Source organism: Hemitrygon akajei, chromosome 29 (genome assembly GCF_048418815.1).
Source record: "Hemitrygon akajei chromosome 29, sHemAka1.3, whole genome shotgun sequence".
In the NCBI taxonomy this organism is placed as follows: Eukaryota; Metazoa; Chordata; class Chondrichthyes; order Myliobatiformes; family Dasyatidae; genus Hemitrygon; species Hemitrygon akajei.
The window spans coordinates 29,034,021-29,054,717 of NC_133152.1; the positions used below are offsets into that span (position 1 = coordinate 29,034,021).

A 20,697-nucleotide genomic window follows, 5' to 3' on the forward strand; every position below is an offset into this window, starting at 1 on the left:
ACACCTAGATGCTCCAGTTTCCTCCCAGATACCAATAACTTGCTAGTTGGAAGATTAATAAGTTTCTGTAAATTACCCTCATTGCGTGATGGTTGATAAGATGAATGGGGTGGAATTAATAGGTATCTGAGAGGGAATATGTTGCATGGGGACAAGTGGGAAATGCAACTGATGGGGTTGCTCTGATGCAGTTGGCCTGGATGCCCCCACCATCCAGGCCATACCATCTTCTCACTACTACCATCGGGCAAGAGGTACAGAAGCCTCGAGTCCCACAACACCAGGTTCAGGAACAGTTATTACCCTACAACCATCGGGCTACTGAACTGACGTGGATAACTCCACTCAGCACAACTCAGACTACAGACTCATTCTCAAGGACTTTTTACAACTCACATTCTCAGTTTTTTTTATTTCCACAGTTTGTCTTTTACAGATTGGTTGTTTGTCAGTCTTTGTTTATGTATAGTTTTTCATAAATTCTATTGTATTAATTTATTTTCATGTAATTGCAAGAAAATGAATCTCAAGATAGCATATGGTAATATATATGTACTTTGATAATAAATTTTACTTTGACTTTGAGAACTGATATAGACTCAATGAGCAAAGTGGCCTCCTTTGTAATAAGAAAATATGAAATCAAATGTGGTGAGAACCATGTTGGATACAGAAATAAATAATTGCTGCCCATCAATACTGTTACAAAAACATCTGGAGGAAGAAAATTGCAGATGTTTTTTAAATCTTGTATGCAATGGAGACACGAGAGACTGCAGATGATAGAAATCTGAAGTTGCATACAAAACACTGGAGGAACTTAGCAGTTCAGTCAGCATCTATGGAGGGAAATGAACAATTGACGTTTCAGGCTGAGACAGCTCATCAGGATAGCTATACACTGGTAGATGGTGTATACAGTGATTTGATGTGATATTTCAAAATACATTGCTGGTAATTTTAAATGAACAATCTTGATTTCTAATTGCAGACTTTTTTTGAAATTAAATGATTAATAATTCACATGCAGAATCTCATGCTACAGAAACAAACACACATAAACACAGTTACGATGCCAACAATAAGATTATGGATAATGACTAATTGAGCTGTAGATACCGTTCCCATGTATTTCAGAATACTAATTACCCAATGGGATTTCTCATTAGCTGACACTAGGTGTGGTTGATTTGCTTGTTTCACAGTTTGAGCACCTTGAATACATTTATTAAAGCTGGCAATAAAGATAATTATAGCATCTTAATGCAGATTAGCCAGCAAGAAAAAGAAAATCCTGCAGTTATTAATTTAGTACAACTCTAAGTGTGACATTATTATAAATAATGATGTTTGGTCATGACAAATCAATTAAAAGTTTTTGCATGGGTGAAATTATATAGGATTTTCTTGGGTAAGAGTGTTCAAGATATCAGGTTCACTTTAAGAACTTTTTAAAGTTGTGGAATTAAGTTCCCTCCACTGCCCTCCACTCTCTCTGTACCAATCCCAACCTTAGTGTCAAACCCGCAGACAAAGGGGTGCTGTTGTAGTGTGGGATTGACCTCTACTTCGCTGATGCCTAGTGGTAACTCCCAGACATCTCCTTTTACCCTACCCCCTGAAGAAGACTCCACTGCTGACCATCAGAAAACTGGTGTCTCCAACACCATCACTGACCTCAACAACTCTGGAGAACTCACATCCACTGCCTGCAAACTCATAGTTCCCTTACCCCATACTGCTTAATTCTACCACCTACCCAAGATCCGCAAAACTGACTGTCCAGGTAGGCCATTGTTTCTGCCTGCTGCTGCCCCACAGAATTCGTGTCCTCATACCACATGTCCTCCATTCTATCGGCCTTGGTTAAGTCCCTTCCCTCCTACATCCACAACACTTCTCTTGCTGTAAAATCTCCTCACTAATTTTCAATTCCCTGGCCCTGACCGCCTCACTTTTACCATGGATGTCCATACCTATACACTTCTATCCTCCATCAAGAAGGTCTTAAAGCTCTCCACTTCTTTCTCAATGAAAGAACAACAATTTCCTCTCCATCACTACCCTCCTCTGTCTGGCATAAGTGAACTTAGTCCTGAACAATTTCTATGTCGGCTTCTCCTGCTTTCTCCAGATTTGAAAGGTAGCAATGGCCACCTGCATAGGTCCCAGATTTCCCCAACTTTTTGTTGGCTATGTAGAGCAGTCCATGTTCCAAGCCTTCTCCGATAATGCTCCCCAACTCTTCCTCTGCTACATTGATGACTGCATTAGTGCTGCTTCATGCACCCATGCTGAGCTCATCAATTTTATCAACTTTGTCTCCAACTTCCACCCTGCCCTTAAATTCACTTGGTCCATTTCTGACACCTGCCTACATTTTTCAATTTCTGTCTCCATCTCTGGAGACAATTTGTTGACTGACATCTTTTATAAACCTACTGACTCCCACAACTATCTGGACTATAGCTCTTCCCACCCTGTCTCCTTTAAAAATGCTTCTCCCTTTTCTCAGTTCCTTTGTCTCCACCTCATCTGTTCCCAGGATAAGGCCTTCCTTTCCAGGACATCAGAATATCCTCCTTCAAAGAATGGGGGTTCTCTTCCTCTACCATTGCTGGCTGAACTCTCCCACATCTCCTCCATTTCCCAGACATCCGTGCTCACCTCATCTCCCTCAGCCTTAACAGTGATAGTTCCTCTTGTCCTTACCTACCATCTCATGAACCTCTGCATCCAAACTAACATATCATTCTCCAAAGGGATATTACCAGCAAACACATCTTTACCTCTTCCCACTCTCTGCTTTCCACATGGAAAGCTCCCTCCACAATTCCTTTGTCCATTCATCCCAACCCACTAATCTCCATCTCAGCACTTATTCCTGCAAACAGCCAAATGCTACACCTGTCCAATCACCTCCTCCCTCACCTCCATTTATGGCCACAAACAGTCCTTCCAGATGAGGCAACACTTCACCTGCGAATTTGCTGAGGGCGTCTATTGTATCCCGTGCTCCTGATGCAGCCTCCTCTATATTGTTGAGGTAATAGAGGGACCGCTTCGTAGAGCATCTCCTCTCCATCTGCCAAAACAGATTCTCATTCATGTCTGACATGTCAACCCATGGCCTCCTCTTGTACCACAATGAGGCCACCCTCAGGGTGGAGGAGCAACCCCTTATATTCCATCTGGATAGCTTCCAAATTGATGGCATGAATATAGATTTCTCCTTCTGGTAAAAAAAAATTCCCTTCACCTCCCCTTTCTCCTATGATCTACTCTCTCCTCTCCTATCAGATTCCTTCCTCTCCAGCCCTTTATCTTTTCCACCAAATGGCTTCACCTATCACCCTCGAGTTATCCTCCTTCCCCTCCCCCCACCTTTTTATTCTATAATCTCTTCCCCCCCCCCCTTCTTTCCAGTCCTGAAGAAAGGTCTCAGCCCAAAACATCAACTGTTTGTACATTTCTATGGATGCTGCCTGACCAGCTGAAGTCCTCCAACATTTTTTGTGTGTTGCTCTAGATTTCCAGCATCTGCAGAATTTCTTGTTTCTTAAATTTCTTAAATCAATGATGTCATGTAGGTTACTCACATGAAAATAAAAGTATCACACAAAATGTGGAAAAGAGTATGGTCAACATTTCGGGCTGAGACCCTTTAGCAGGACTGGGGGGGAAAAGAAGAGAAGCCAGAGCAAGAAGGTGGAGGACAGGAGGAAGGAATACAAGATGGCAGGCGATAATTGAAACTGGGAGGGACGGAGGGGTGAAGTAAAGAGCTGGGAAGTTGATTGATGAAAAAGAAAATGGCTTGAGAAAGGGGAATCTGATAGGAGAGGGTAGAAAACCATGGAAGAAAGGGAAGGGGGAGGAGCATGAGAGGGAAATGATGGGCCGGTAAGGAGATAAGGGCTCCATCTGCCAGAAAAAATGGGATCTCCCAGGAGCCACCTGTTTCAATTCTACTTCCCATGCCCATTCCAGCATGTCAGGTTGAAGGAGCAGCACTTTGTATTCCTTCTGGGTAGCTTCTAACCTGATGGCACAAACATCAATTACTTGCACTTCTGATAATTGCCCCCCTCTTTCTCCACTCCTCCATTCCCATTTTTCCCCTCTCAGCTATCTCCTTATCTGCCCATCACCTTGCCTGCTCCTCCCACTTCTCTTTCTTCCATAGTCTTCTAGCCTCTCCTATCAGAATCTGGCCCTCTCCAGTCCTTTATCTCTTTCATCAACTTCTCAGCTCTTTACTTCATTCCCCCCCCCCCCTTTTCCTGGTTTCACCTACACCTTGTACTTCTTTCCATCTCCACACCTACTTGCTCTGACCTCCCATCTTTTTCCCAGTCCTGCTGAAGGGTGTCAGCCTGAAACGCCGACTGTTTATTCTTTTCCACGGATGCAGCCTGGCTTGCTGAGTTCCTCCAGCATTTTGTTTGTGTTGGTTGGATTTCCAGCATCTGCTAATATTCTCATGTTTGAAACAATAAAAGGTAGTGTTCTCTTAGTTAGTCCCAGAATCAAAATGGAAAGACAATAAAGTACTGGATGTTATGTAACTTGCAGGGAAACTTAAAGCTGTGGGCATTCCCATGTATTGCTATCCTTGCCCGAGGTAGCAGATGGGGAAGGTTTGCTCATTTTTAAGAGGGCTTGCTGAGTAGATGGACTGGGCTGCAGCCAAGATGCATTAGTGATGGATAGGTACCAAACAAATCGATTGCTTTGTCATAGATTAAATCAAGTATTTTGAAATATTTTCACCCAGCCAACCTTGCTTGTTTGCCTGAAGTTATGTTCAGTACAAAATATAAAGTAAATTTATTATCTAACCATGAGATTTGTTTTCTTGCAGGCATATACAGTAAATCCAAGATACACAATAGAATAAATGAAAAACCATATCAACAGATTGGACAAACAACAAACTGTGCAAACACAAAAGAGAAAAAAACAATAGATATTGAGAATATGAGGTGATGAGTCTTTGAAAGTGAGTCCATAGATTGTGGGAACAGTTCAGGGAAGGGATGAGTGAAGTTATCCCTTTGGATCAAGAGCCTGATGGTTGAGTGGTAATAATTGTTCCTGGACATGGTGGTGTAAACCTGGGGCTCCTGTACCACCTTCATGGTGGCACCAGCTAGAAGAGAGCATGACCTGTGTTTTGGGGTCTTTGGTGATTGACGCTGTTTTCCTGTGAATGTGGATGTACTCAGTGGTATTTTTATAACTGATAAATTATTTGAAGAAATGAGGAGATATGTTTTTAATAACCTTGGGTAACCCTTATAAATACAGAGCCACCTATTATATGCCTCCCTTTTCCCTAAAGGCCCAATGAGGTTAAGTGCCAGGAACAAAATTTTAAAATGGCATGATTTGTGGTGAAGTAAATTGAGTTTGATGCTGAGTATTTGTTCTAACATTTATCTTCTGATGCTCATGTCTGTTTGGAAGGAATTGCTAGATATTCTATTAATGACAATCCTTCCCAAGTTTGTAAAAATTTTTAACAAACAAAACAAGATTTCTCTAACTTCTGGTAATTTTGACCCCCACCCCCTTCTCTATTTCTCCATTTCCCATTCTGGCTTCCTCATTACCCCTTCTCTTCTCTTCACCTGCCTATCACCTCCCACTGGTATCCCTCCTCCTTACCTATCTTCCATGGTCTACTGTCCTATCCTGTTAGATTTCTTTTTCTCCAGCTCTTTACCTTTTCCACCTATCACACCCAACTTCTTATTTCATCACCCCTCCCTCACCCACCCACCTTCCCCCTCACCTGGTTTCATCTGTCACCTGCCAGCTTGTATTTCTTCCTCTCTCCTTCCTCTCCAGTCCTGATGAAGGGTACCAGCCCAAAACATCAACTGCTTATTCCTCTTCATGTATACTGCCTGACCTCCTGAGTTCCTCCAGCACTTTGTGTGTGTCCCATAAAATCATTTACCTTGTGTTCTGTTTAAATAACTGACATGGCTAATTAAGGTAGCTGCCCTATCAAATGTACCTGCCTTCCAATTTAATCTTTACTGAGGAGTAACTTGGCTATATTTGGCACAGGGAGATTGGGAAAAAAAGGTCTGATGCTTGATTGCTGTCAAACCTATAATGAGAAGGTCAGGTAAATCTTGAAAGCTGTTCTTGCTGAATCTTGATATTTAGTTTCAATAGGGGGCCATTTCAACTTGACTGAAATAAAATGTCATCTCAGCTGGCACAGAAAGGCAAAACTACTTTATAATAGCAAAACAAAATGCTGACACAGCTATAAGCAACCCTATTTTGATGCATGTCATGAATACAGGACTTTCTGCAAATGCTGGTATTGTCAGTTTTACAGCATGAATTTCCCAGGCTATAATGCAAATAGTATCTAAAGAGCCTTGAGGTAGAGTTAGGATTTGTTTTAGAAATTACCAAACATCCTCATCTAATTATTTTCCATGTGACGGAACAGTAAAGAGTTTGCAAATATCTTTGACTTCCACACTTAAAAAAAAATTGTCCTAGACATTCTGAAAAGTAATTATTAATTTGCATAAACTGACTGACCATTGTTGTGCTTCATTATACTTTAAAGTAAGGGTGTTTAAGATTCTGCTCCATTGGAGAATGCAGGAGTAGGTCACCTCTCAAGCCTGCCTTGCAATTCAGTATGATTGTAGCTGATCTATGCTGGCCTCAACCGCTCTCCTTGCCAGTTCCCCATAACTCTCAGTTCCTTGAAACTTCAAATATTTATCTATCTCTGCCTTAAGTTTATCTAATGATCTGGATTTCACCGCCCTCTGGGACAGGAAATTTCTACACAACCTAGGTTTTAAATGGTCAGCCCTTTATTTTGCAACAATATCCTCTTGCCCATGACTTCCACTGGTGAAAACATCCCATTGTCTACCCTGACAACCCCTTTTCGGATCTTGTATGTGTATTCCAGATCATTTTAATGATATCCAAGAAACCTGCACATAATTGATGGATCCTTTTAAGTAATACAGAGGCAGGAATTGTGCATACATTTTAGTCTTTGTATCTCATTTGACCCATTCTGTTATTGTCAATTTCAAAAAGGAACTCGCACAGGGAATAATTTCACTTGCATGCTCTATCCTTTGGGCATATATCTTCTGTGTGTGCAGAATAGTTGAACAGTTGGTTTTATAGTGGATTTCAACCCCATAGAATACAGAAAAGCAACTCAGTTTTGAACTGAGGAATGGAAGGTGCCCTATTAGGTGGCACTTATTCTCCATTTATCTGATTACACCCAGTTAGAGAGTCCCCTAGCACACCATGCTCAATAATTAGTAACAGCTTTGATCCAAATTTGGACTAAGGAACTTAGGACTGAAAAATTGAATTTCAGAGTTGAGTAACAGTGTCTGGTTTGATATGAAGATTGCATTTGAAATTGTGACATCAAAAACACTGGTAAAACTGAAAGCCATTGGATATCAAGAGGAATATACTTCAGTGGTTGTCACACTGCACACAAAAGGAAAGTAGTTTTTAGTTATTGGGTCAGTCCCTCCTTCACTGCTGTAACATGTACACCATTTACACAAAGCACTCCAGTTCCTCCCTGTGGCTGGTCCAACAGAACCAACCAAACCAGTGACCTCTACCAGTACGAGCAGTAGGTGCCTGGATTGGAGAGTGTGCCTTATGAGAATAGGTTCAGCGAACTCGGCCTTTTTACCTTGGAGCGACGGAGGATGAGAGGTGACCTGATAGAGGTGTATAAGATGATGGGATGCTTTGATTGTGTGGATAGCCAGAGGCTTTTCCCCAGGGCTGAAGTGGTTAACATGGGGGGGGGGGGGGGTGCGTAGTTTTAAGGTGCTTGGAAGTAGGTACAGAGGGGATGTTGGGGGTAAGTTTTTCACACAGAGAGTGGTGACTGCATGGAATGCATTGCTGGCAACATCAGTGGGGATGGATACATTAGGGTCTTTTAAGAGACTCATAGATAGGTACGTGGAGCTCAGAAAAAAAAGGGCTATGCGGTAGGGAAATTCTAGGCAGTTTCTAGAATGGTCAGCGCAACATTGTGGGCCGAGAGGCCTGTAATGTGCTGTCAATTTCTACATTCTATGTGTGTGGTAACTCAATAATGCAAATTTCCTTCCAGGCTGCCCTGGCTTGGAAATATAGCACAGTTCTCACTCCCAGAGCTCTCTCCCAGACAGCTCAGTGGTGGGGCTTCAGCAGAAGGGCAGTGGCAGCTCACAAGAAACTCACAACTTCCATCTGGAGGACATTTCGGAATGTGCACGAAATCAAGGCCCTGCCAGCTGAAGCCACACGCTAAAAATAAATTTGAAAAATGTATAATGCTACATTTTCTGGGCCAATAATCATTGCTTACAGTTCTACCTGCTTGTAACACATTCTTCTTTAAAATAGACCATTTGCTGCTTTGTGTGAGTTGTCCATTACATTGGTTTTTACAACACCCTAAATTACTTTCAGGTTTCCTGTGGAAGGTAATACTGTTTTAGACAAGAAATAATCCCTTCTGAACGATGGAAAATGTTCAACTCATTTGTCTTGTGAATGTAACTATAATACTTTAAGTAATGTACTTCATTTGGAATAAAGTGCATTGAGTTTTTTGTGCTGTGCATGCATAATAGACTAAGAGTACGGTAGTAACTAGAGCAGCATTTGGGTATTGATTCTCCAGTTTCATCAGGTTTCAGTGGACAAATACCTTAATAACTATTCATGCTGCTGTTGTTGTTATGTCAGCGCTATTTACAATCTGCTTTTGAGTGCTTCTCTATCACCTGAAAGTAAGTTTGGTTGATGGATGTGAAGTTGCACATTACTAGCAACATTAATATTTAACAAAGAAATGAGCAGCATTCTATAATATAGCTGATATGATTAACGTCAGACCATTAGCTGGGTGACTGTCAGGATAAATGGAAATGTGAATAGGCAGTTAGAGCAGAGCATCCCTGTGGCCATAATGTTGTGGGGGATGACCTCCCAGGGGAATGGCACAGAGATCGTGTTACTGGCACTGAGCATAGATCAGTGGTGCAGAAGGGAAAGAGAGAGAAGAGGGGAGCAGTAGTGATAGGGGATTCAATAGTCAGGGAAACAGACAGAAGATTCTGTGGGCGTAGACGGGATACCCGAATGGTATGTTACCTTCCAGCTGCCAGGGTCACGGACATCTCATATCGCGTCCACAACATTTTGGAGAGGGAGGAAGAGCAGCCAGATGTCTTGGTACATATTGGTACCAATGACATAGGAAGGAAAAGCAAAGAGGTCCTGAAAAGAGAATTTAGAGAGCTAGGTAGAAAGCTGAGAAGCAGGACCTCCTGGGTCATAATTTCTGGATTGCTGCCTATACCATGCACCAGTGAGGGTAGAAACAAGATGATTTGGCAGATTAATGTGTGGCTGAGAAACTGGTGCAGAGGGCAGGGCTTCAGGATCTTGAATCATTGGGATCTCTTCTGGAGAAGGTATGACCTGTTCAAAAGTTACAGGTTGTACCTGAATCTGAGGAGAGCCAACATTCTCGCAGGCAGATTTGTTAGATCTGTTTGGGAGGGTTTAAACTAATTTGGAGGGTGGTGGGAACGAGAGTAAAGGGTCTCAGGATAGGACAGATGGTAAAAAAGCAAAGATAGCATGCAGTCAGACTGTTAGGAAGGGCAGGCAGATGACAGGACATAATTACAGCCAGCAGGGTGAGTATCAGTGCATTAGAGATGCAGAGTCAAAAAGGGTAGCAAATGCAGCACTCAAAGTGTTATATCTCAATGCATAGAGTATAAGAAATAAGGTGGATGATCTTGTTACACTATTACAGATTGTCAGATATGATGTTGTGGCCATCATGAATCGTGACTGAAGGATGATTGTAGTTGGGAGCTAAATGTCCAAGGTTACACGTTGTTTCGAAGAGTTAGGAAGATAGGCAGAAGGGGTGGCAAGGCTCTGCTGGTAAAGACTGGCTCAAATCAGTAGAAAGATATGACATAGGATCGGAAGATGTTGATCCTTGTGGGTTGAATTAAGAAAATGCAAGGTTATAAGAGCCCTGATGGCAGTTATATACAGGCCTCCTAACAGTAGCTGGGATGTGGACCACAGATTAAAACAGGAAATTAAAAAGGCATGTCAAAAGGGCAATGTTATGATTGTCATGGGAGATTTCAACATGTAGGTCAATTGGGAAAATCAGGTTGGAAATGGATCTTAAGAGAGTGAGTCTGTTGAATGCCTACAACCTTTTTAGAGCAGGTTGTCGTTGAGTCTACTAGGAGGTCTGGCATACTGGATTTGGTGCTATATAATGAACCGGAGGTGATTAGTGAGCTTAAGGTGAAAGAACCTTTAGGAGACTGCGATCACAATATGATTGAGTTCAACTTGAAATTTGATAGGGAGAAAGTAAAGTCTGATGTAGCAGTATTTCAGTGGAGAAAAGGAAATTACAGTGGTATGAGAAAGTAAGTTGGAAGGAGATGCTGGCAAGAATGACAGCAGAGCAGCAATGGCATGTGTTTCTGGGGAAAATGAGGAAGGTGCAGGATAGATGTACTGTATTCCAAAATTGAAGAAATACCCATATAACAATTACAGCACAGCCATCTCAGCCCTTCTAGTTCATGCCGAACGCTTACTCTCACCTAGTCCCACCGACCTGCACTCAGCCCATAACCCTCCATTCCTTTCCTGTCCATATACCTATCCAATTTTACTTTAAATGACAATATCAAACCTGCCTCTACCAGTTCTACTGGAAGCTCATTCCACACAGCTACCACTCTTTGAGTAAAGAAATTCCCCCTCGTGTTACCCCTAAACTTTTGCCCCCTAACTCTCAACTCATGTCCTCTTGTTTGAATCTCCCCTACTCTCAATGGCAAAAGCCTATCCACGTCAACTCTATCTATCCCCCTCATAATTTTAAATATCTCTACCAAGTCCCCCTTCAACCTTCTACGCTCCAAAGAATAAAGACCTAACTTGTTCAACTTTTCTCTGTAACTTAGGTGCTGAAACCCAGGTAACATTCTAGTAAATCTTCTCTGTACTCTCTCTATTTTGATTACATCTTTTCTATAATTCAGTGACCAGAACTGTACACAATGGTCAAATTGCAAAATAGTAGAACTGTGGCTGATGGGGAAGTCAAAACTAAAGTAAAAGCAAAAGAGAGGGCATACAACAAAGCAAAAATTAGTTTGAAGACAGAGGATTGGGAAGGTTTTAAAAACCTACAGAGAGCAACTTAAAAGAATCATTAGGAGGGAAAAGATGAAATATGAAAGCAAACAATGCAACAATATCAAGGTGGATAGTAAAAGCTTTTTCAAGGATGTAAAAAATAAAAGAGAAATGACAATGGATATAGGACCACTAGAAAATGAGGCTAGAGAAATAATAACGGGGGACAAGGAGATGGCAGATGAACAAAATGAGTATTTTGCTTCAGTCTTCACTGTGAAGACACTAGCAATGTGCCAGATGTTGAAGGGTGTGGGGGAAGAGAAGTGAGTACAGTTACCATTACAAGGGAAAAGGTGTTCAAAAAGCTGAAGGACCTAAGGGTACATATGTAACATGGACCAGATGAACTGCACTCTAGGCTTCTGAAAGAGGTAGTAGTAGAGATTGTAGTGTAATGATCTTTCAAAAATCATTGGACTCTGGCACGGTGCCAGAGGACTGGAAAATTGCAAATGTCACTCCATTCTTTAAGAAAGGAGGAAGACAGCAGAAAGTAAATCATAGACCAGTTAGCCTGACCTCAATGTTTGGGAAGATGTTGGAGTCAATTGTTAAGGATGAAGTTATGGAGTACTTGGTGACACAGGACAAGATAGGACAAAGTCAGAATGGTTTCCTTAAGGGAAAATCTTGCCTGACAAACCTGTTGGAATTCTTTGAGGAGATTACAGGTAGGATAGATAAAGGGGATGTAGTGGATGTTGTATATTTAGACTTTCAGAAGGCCTTTGACAAGGTGCTACACATGAGGCTGCTTACTAAGTTAAGAGCCCATAGTGTTACAGGAATGGTTAGAGCATTGGCTGATTGGTAGGAGGCAGCAGGTGGGAATTAAAGGATCCTTTTCTGGTTGGCTGCCAATGACTAGTGGTGCTCTGCAGGATTCGGTGTTGGGACTGCTTTTATGCTGTATATCATTGATTTAGATGATGAAATAGATGGTTTTATTGCCAAGTTTGCAGATGATATAAAGATTGGTGAAGGGGCAGATAGTGTTGAGGCTGCAGAAGGACTTAGATGGATTGGGAAAACAGGCAAGAAAGTGGCAAATGAAATTCAGAGTTGGAAAATGCATAGTCATGCACTTTGGTAGTAGAAATGAATGTGCAGACTATTTTCCAAACAGGGAGAAAATCCAAAAATCTGAGATGCAAAGGGACTTGGGAGTCCTTGTGTAGAACTCCCTAAAGGTTAACTTGTAGGTAGAGTTGGTGGTGAGGAAGGCAAATGCAATGTTAGCATTCAATTCAAGAGGTCTTGAATACAAGAGCAGGGGTGTGATGCTGAGGCTTTATAAGGCACTAGTGAGGCCTCACACATGAATAGTTTTGGGCTCCTCATCTAAAAAATGATGTGTTGGCATTGGAGAGGGTTTAGAGGAGGTTCACAGGATGATTCTGGGAATGAAAGGGTTATTATATAAGGTATGTTTGATAGCTCTGGGTCTGTACTCGCTGAAATTTAGAAGGATGAGGAGTGATCTCATTGAAACTTTTTGAATGTTGAAAGGCGTAGACAGAGTAGATGTGGAAAGTATGTTTCCCATGGCGGGGGGGTGGGAGGCAATGTCTAGGACAAGAGGGCACAACCTCAGGATAGCGGAGCATCCATTTGAAACAGATAAAAAATTTCTCTAGCCAGGGTGTGGTGAATTTGTGGAATTTATTACCGCAGGCAGCTGTGGAGGCCACGTCATTGGATGTATTTAAGGCAGAGCTCAATGATTTCTTGATCAGACTTGCCAGCGAAGGTTACAGGGAGAAGATTGGGGAGTGGGGCAGAGCAAACTCGATGGACCAAATGGCCTAATTCTGCTCCTATGTCTTATGGTCTTATAAGCAGTGGATGCTTGTTGAATATACCTCGTTATATCCTCCAGTTATTGATAAAACTTTTTAAATACTGAAATTTCCATAAGTCGGTGTATTTATAGAACAGTGAATGTCATTTATATTGGGCTGCTTGCCAGGGAGAAATGTTGCTAACAGCTCAAAACCCAAAAGTACATGAATCAGCAAGCTCAAAAATTGCTTTACAAAATGCAAAGCCAGCAAGGTATAGTGTATTTGTTACTAAATTGATATATCTGAGGCTGCTAACGGATAGCTGCTGTGGAAAACCTGAGATGAACATTTAGGTATATCTGGGGTATCCTGCAGAAGAAACTGAGGCACATTGTGAGGAAAGCAAGAGGAACTTTTTTGTTTCTAGTTATGCTGGTGCCAACTCTGTGTGTGCTGAAAGGGTAAATTCGTTTTCAGTTGCTCATTCTAAGTGCATGCAATTGCATTTATCTACACATTTGATTCCATATTTCCAGCAGCTGCCATGTTCACATGCTCTTAATTCTCGAGAATTTTTGCTCTAGGTGTCAGGAATTTCCATTCTCCAGTTTTAACCAGCCTTTGCATAAATGTGTTTAAGAAAATCACGTTAATTATTTTTACATGTACAGCAAAATTATGAAATAGATTTCATGAACAATTTTAATATGTGTGATTTTATTTCTAAGCTTGTTTTGGAGTGGTTAACCTTGGTTTGCTAGGGGAAAATTACATCTCCAAATATCTGATTGATGTAGTGTCGTTCAAAGCCAAATTATTCTCTTCATGCACACTATTTATGTATGTAAAAAATAGTTACTGCCCCAGTTCACTTCCTGAACTGTGCTCATCTGGGCTCAAAAGTAGATTGCTGAAAATGAATCCCCTTCATCACTTTCCAGCTATGCAATGTGGATGTCAGGTGAGGGTCAGACTCATTTGTGAAGCAGTTACAGACAAATAACTCACATCATCAGTTTTCAAGTTAATGCATGTACATTTACTGTTTGCTCAAAAATTTCATTGGTACTCCTGAATTCATATCACAATAAAAGCCTATGCCTACAATTCCAATGTATGCATCACAGTGTACCATAAAGGTGCAAGTTCTGGTCTTCAGTGTCTGTTTTGGTTATTGGTCCACTACATAAAACTTCAGTTGTACCCAAGGGCCAAAGTTACAGACGAGTTGGTGAGAGGGGATTGGAATCTTTGATTTTTAGTGGGTATTATTGGGATGACTTTGGAACCTGGAGCAGAGATGTAGTAGATTATTTGTCAGAGGCACCTGCTAACAGATTGCTTGAGGGAGTAGGCGGAATAAGGGAGATGGAAGACAGTAGATTGCTTGGTATTAAGAGGGATGGAGCAATATGCTGCATTTTGGGAGGCATGCCACATTAATAGAATTAGATGATTCCACATATGGTCCTGGCATCCATGCCAGCTCCACCAGACTAAAATCAGGTACTTTCCCCAAGCAGTAAGCTTTTTTATGTATTTATCTTTATCTTTTTTTTATAATTGTGTTCTTTATCATACGATGTTTCTTTTTGCGCCGCATCATTTCTGGAGTAACAATTATTTCATTCTCCTTTACACTTGTGTATGGAAGTTGATATTAAATAATCTTAATTTACAGACCCTCAGTACAAAGCATTATGCGACGTCATGTGCTCAAGGCACGTGGGAAACGTCAGAATGGCAGCCTGGGAATAGGGTGGGTTGTTGTCATGCGAAAGAAAGCTCCAATAAGTGGGTAATAGTCACCTTATCAGTCTTTTACCAATTTAGTGAGGGTCTTTGAACTACAAACATATGCTGTGGATGAAGGGAAATGGGTGGAGATTTACTGTACATTTCTAAAAACATTTGGTAAAATGCCATGACAAAGATTGTTGCTGAAAGTAAGAGGTAATGTATTGATGTGGAACAAAGATTAAGCGTAAATGGGTCTTTTTGTGGCTGGCAAGATGTAATGTGGTGTGCCATAGGGCTCAGTTTGGAGGCTTCAGTGTTCATCTAATTGACTTGGAAGATGGGACTCAAGTTACTATGGTTGCTAAATTAGCAGATAATGGAAAGATAGAAAGGAAAATAAGTTGTGACGCAGATATAAAGAGGTTGCAAAAAGTGATATATAACTTAAGTGAGAAAAGACCTGGCAAAAGGAATATTGTGGGGGGGGGGGGGGAGGTGAGGAAGTAGTCTATTTGACAAGAAAAGTGAAAAAGGGTACATTCTAAATAATGAGAGGATGTCGAGGAATCAGAGTGTTCTGCATGATTCAGAAAAGGCGAGTGAGTAATTAAAAAAGCTAAAAAAAAAGTATTGTCAATTACAAAGGGAATTGAATATAAAAACAAAGAAGTTATATTTCAGTTACATGGGATGTGGGTGAGATCACACCAGAGTCTGGGTACAGTATTAGTCTCATTATTTACAGAAGCATTCTGACATTGGATGCAGTTCAGAGAAAGTTTAGTAAATTGATTCCAGGAATGGGTAGTTTGTCTTCTGTGTTAGCTGGAATTTGGAAGAGTGTGAGGAGACTTAATTGAAAACTGAAAGATCCTAAAGGGTCTTGACAGCATGGATGTGGAGAGAATATTTCAGTTATTGAAGAAATAGAACTTTTGTTCCATTTGAGATAAAGATGTGGCACAGTTTTCTTTGAGGGTCATGACTCTTAAGAATTCAGTTTCCCAAAGGATGGTGGCTTTTTAAGGCAGAGATAGACAAATGCTTGATCAGCAAATAGGTGAAAGGTTACTAGGGCTTGGCAGTAATGTGATTATGATCAAATCAACCATGATCTTATTGAATGTCAGGATGAGCTTGAGGGCCTGTGTGGCCTACTCCTGCACTTAAATGATTTGTATCTGGTATGACTCTCCTTGTATCTTGTTCCTGTGATATGATGACCATGTTATTCAAGCATACACAGTACCAGGACACAGAAGTCTACATTTCCCTGCAGTGCTCAGCAAAGGCATTATTCTATGCCTCTCCAGTGTAGAAATTGCATTGGTTTACAAAGGGGTGGGGTCAGGTGACAAATGCTGGGCGTACTTTTCAAGTTGTGCAAAATGACCTGGGATGATTGTCATTCTGCTTCACTGAAAATAAAATCCATTTTGTGTTTAAAATAATTCATCTTAAGTACTTTAGATTCAAAACCGCTTGGGAATAAGGAGAATAAGGAGGAGAGAAAAGGGATTCAAGCAGTGATAACCAAGATGGAAGTAAACTTTAAAAAAAAGTAACCTTATTATCCAAACAAGTTGTAAAAGATATTTAACCTTACTTTCTTCTTTTTCTACAGGGCAGAAATTGTATTGGGGAACATTATCAAGAAGAAAGGATGGAGGTAATCTTACAGATATGAGAATACACAAATGGTTCTATGGCATTACTGTACAACTTAACATTTAAGACTTGCATTGCTAATGTCACATGTTCTCTAAGACTATTGTTTGTAACAGAAATTACATTGTTTTGCCAAACTGACACTGGAAAATTGGATAAAGAAAGCCAAGTTAAAAATAATGTCAACAGCACTATTTTTAATGTACTTTGTAGTTTGAGAAGAAATTATCCATGCCATAACAAAATTAAGTAACATTTCAAAAAAAATAGAAAAGGCTGTTACTGAATTGATTCTCTTGTATGGCTAATTCTGGTATAATGTATGTTTCCATTACATAAATTGGTTATAATGGATGAAAGAATATTATTTGCATTACACCAACCACATTGGGTAGTTATAGTGCGCCATGATTTAAGAAAATCTGCTCAAATCTGCAGCCTACTCTGCTATTGTAAAGTGACTTTCTAAAGTGCATGCATTCTTAGGAACATAACTCGTATGTTATAACATAACTACCTGTACTGAATATGTGCTCCATGTGAATGTTTTAAACCATTTTAAGTTCTCTTGTAGAATGCACATCAACAATGGTCTCATTTTGTAACAGACTATGGAAAGAAAACAAAAATGAAAGCATACCCTCCATTGATGAATCAGTTCCACCTTCCACCATTCTCACTTGGAAACCTGCCCTCTTATTACTTAGATTTATTGCATCAAATCATATTCATAATGTCACCACATAACGCAAACTCTGTTTTTAATCTTGGACAGCCGCTCCTTTTCAAGTATTCCCTGTATATTTTTCAGTCAGGACCATTGGTGATGAGTAAACTTCTTGAACTGCTCAAGAGATCTCACAGATTTGAGAGATGAAGTTGTGATGACCTTGGAAAATGTTAGACTGCAACCACAGTGCTCCAGTAGTGGGGAGAACAAATGTTTAGCAAATGGAATGCTAATCAATTTGGCTACTTTGTCCTGGGTGGTGCAAAGTTTCTTGAATTAACTGTATGCAAGCACAGGATCTTTCATTTTCTGAGGAGTTGTGAATGGAATTGATTGTTGTACAATCATCAACAAATGCTGCCTACGGAGAAAGAAAAATCATTGATGAAGAAGCTTTTGGTGACTGGGCAAGGACAGTGGCTTGAGGAAGACTGTATAAAATGTTCTATGCTGGAATGATTGGCATCCAGCAATCTTCCTTTGTGTGAAGTGCAACTCCAGTTGTTAGTGTATTCTATTGAATTCACAACCAGAGCTCCAGGACTCATTGAATGCTGCCACGATGTCAGGGTCAACCACTCTCCCCTCATCTGTGGAATTAGTTCAGGGCAGGAATGAAGTCAGGAGCTGAAAAGTCCAGATAAAAACCCAAACTGGATTTAGGCTATTATTAAGTCTCATTTAATCGCAGAATTGATGGCTCCTTCTGTCATTGTAATGCATGCCCAGAGGGCCATAGATATAGAACAACCTGCAACTAATCTTCACTATTGAGACCTTTGCATTAATCTTTTGTGCTGAGGCATAAGAAAATGTCAAATAATATCCTAGATTGTGTGACTTAAACCCAAATGTCCTTTGCTGTATTGTATGAACACTCCAATAGTTTAAGTTTACAACACTATACATGTCAAGTAGACTAAACCATTTACCAACATTTTTTCTCTCATTACAGACGTTCAAGTCTTGTCATCACAACCAAAATCTTCTGGGGTGGAAAGTATGTAACCAGATATTTGAGTATGCTTTAATGATTCAAACTGTTGTCTTTGAATAAATGTAAACAATATCTAACCAAAGTTTATTTGCTAAGTAAACTTTAACTAATACTGTTTTTTTTTTGTAGGGCGGAGACTGAGAGAGGACTCTCCAGAAAGCATATTATAGAAGGTAGCGTGTCATGCTGGTAAAAAACAATTGCCGCTTAATAATTGGTTTGGAGCCTTCTTATAAAGCAGCTATTTAAGGAAAACGTGTTAAAGGTGTTCATGATAATGTCAGCAACTTTACTAACATCAAAAGAAGCATATAGAAACTGAAATCTGCTTTAAGCAGATATCCCATGTTTCAAACGAGGGAAAAGTGAAAAAGACTAAGGAGACGGTCATCAACATCAACATTAAAGCACATACTTAATTGCTCTTAAGAAGGTGGTTATGAACTCTCCTTAATTTCAGTGTATCTGAATTCTGGAACTTTCTACCCAATAGCATTATGTGAAATTTTTCAATAGAACTGTGGCAGGAAGGAATGAAGGTAGGCGATTATTTTTCCGAGCCTTGATGGAGTACAAATTGGAGGGCAGCCTGCTGGTGGCGGTGTTTCCTTGCATCCGCTTTCCTGGTTACCCTCAGAGGCGGTGTTACAGGTTTGGGAGTTGCAGTCAGAATAGCCCAGGTGAAAAGTATATTTTGTCGATGGTGTACAATGCAACTACTAACAAAAGCAGTGAATAGGGTAGTTGATTCCAATTAAATAGGCTGGGTTGTTCCAGGTAGATGAGCTGTCAGTGTTGGATTTGTACTCACCCGGCCAGCTGGAGACCACTCCAGACTCCTCTTGGCCTTTGCTCTTTAGATTATGTAAAAATCAGACAGTGAATCACTGTCCACAAGGTGCCAAGACTCTAACTTGATCTTGTAGTTACAACTCTTATGCAGCTGATCAGATTAAGTTTCTGATCAATGAAGACCCCAAGGGGGGACATTTAGTTGTGGTAATGCTGATAGGTGGCTCGACTCTAATGTGTAAGTTTAACATCTATCTGCATTAAACCCAAATGTAGATGGCTAGACTCAATGATGAGATACTATTATATATATCTAAAGAGATGACTGATTAGTCTGTCGTGCTGTGCTAAGTAAACGATGCTGCCACTCCTTCAGTTGACAAAATATGAAGCTTTTGGTGCAAGCATCATTAGACAATCCAGAGCCACACACACAAAATGCTAGAGGAACTCAGCAGGTCACTTGGCAACTATGGGGAGGAATAAACAACTTGACGTTTCTAGCCGATCCATTACCAGGACTGATGTATTCCTCTCCGTACATGCTGCTTGACCTGCTGAGTTCCTCCAGCATTTTGCATGAGTTTCTCTGGATTGCCAGCAGCTGCAGAATCTCTTGTGTTTATTATGTAACTATTTATTTATTGATTGATTGATTGAGACACAGCACAGAATATGTTCTTCTGGCCCTTTGAGCCACGCCACCCAGCCATCTCCCAATTTAATCCTAGACTAATCTCAGGACAGTTTACAATGACCAACTGGTGATCGATTGGTTGGCGACCACTACTGTAGAGAGTTGTGCTAACCACTACACTACCATGCCACCCATTTCTACATGCCTATCTTAAATTTCCTTTCAGAAATTAATTCTAACATAGTTGATTTATTCCTATTGTACAGCACTGTCACTTTATTCTGCCAATTACACACATTCTGAGCAAGATAAGTGTATAGCTTTGTTAATTGCATCTGGTTTGAATGGATATTTGTATTCTGGATTGGCAGGACTGAAAGCCTCCCTTGAGCGGTTACAGTTGGAATACGTGGATGTGGTATTTGCAAATAGGCCAGACCCAAACACGCCCATGGAAGGTGAGTTTCATCATATAAGTAAAAATGTTAACACAGACTTTTACTGTGTAGATTTTGAAAATGCACTCACCTAACACTCTGCCTCAATGAGAAACTTTCAGTAAAGGTTCAAGAAATATAAATTGGCATCTTTTAAATTGGATGGTTGGGATTGGTGTAGCATGAGAGGGGCAAGCGCAATACCGGGCTTCTGGCGACTAGTAAATCCCTATTCTACCACCAATTTATCTTTCTTTCATACTACTCAAGTACATGTGTTAATAGGTGTATCTGGCAAAGTAATGAGTAGGACTTGTTTCTACCTACACGTTCCAGGTGCCAGAAGCAAAGCGAACATGAGATTGGTTTTAAATGCAACAGACAGAGCTTGGGAAAAGCCTGAGAGTGAAATGTTTGGACACCTTTGATGCAATTCCTAAATATGCATATCTTAGATAAAGCTTGTTCAGATCTGTTATCAGAGGTGTCTACTCTTGAAATTTTCTAATGTCCCGCAACTTTAGGGGCGATGTGATGGAAAATATTCAGGTTATAATTTCCATGAAGAGAAGCTTAGAATGATGCAGTGGTAGAGAGTAGGATGGTGTATTGGGAGGGGTAGCAGTTTGACAGTG

At 40.5% G+C, this 20,697-nt stretch overlaps 1 protein-coding gene across 18 annotated transcripts in view; it reads left to right on the plus strand.

Moving 5' to 3' along the window:
• Positions 1 to 20,697, plus strand: part of kcnab2a (potassium voltage-gated channel subfamily A regulatory beta subunit 2a) — a 287,858-nt gene that overhangs the window by 232,890 nt on the left and 34,271 nt on the right. For all 18 annotated transcript variants that reach the window (XM_073032037.1, XM_073032049.1, XM_073032048.1 and 15 more), the window contains 4 exons: positions 16,426 to 16,470; positions 18,155 to 18,199; positions 18,326 to 18,369; positions 19,997 to 20,083. In XM_073032037.1, the coding sequence (XP_072888138.1) occupies positions 16,426 to 16,470; positions 18,155 to 18,199; positions 18,326 to 18,369; positions 19,997 to 20,083 (221 nt within the window). The remainder of the gene's footprint in view (positions 1 to 16,425; positions 16,471 to 18,154; positions 18,200 to 18,325; positions 18,370 to 19,996; positions 20,084 to 20,697) is intronic.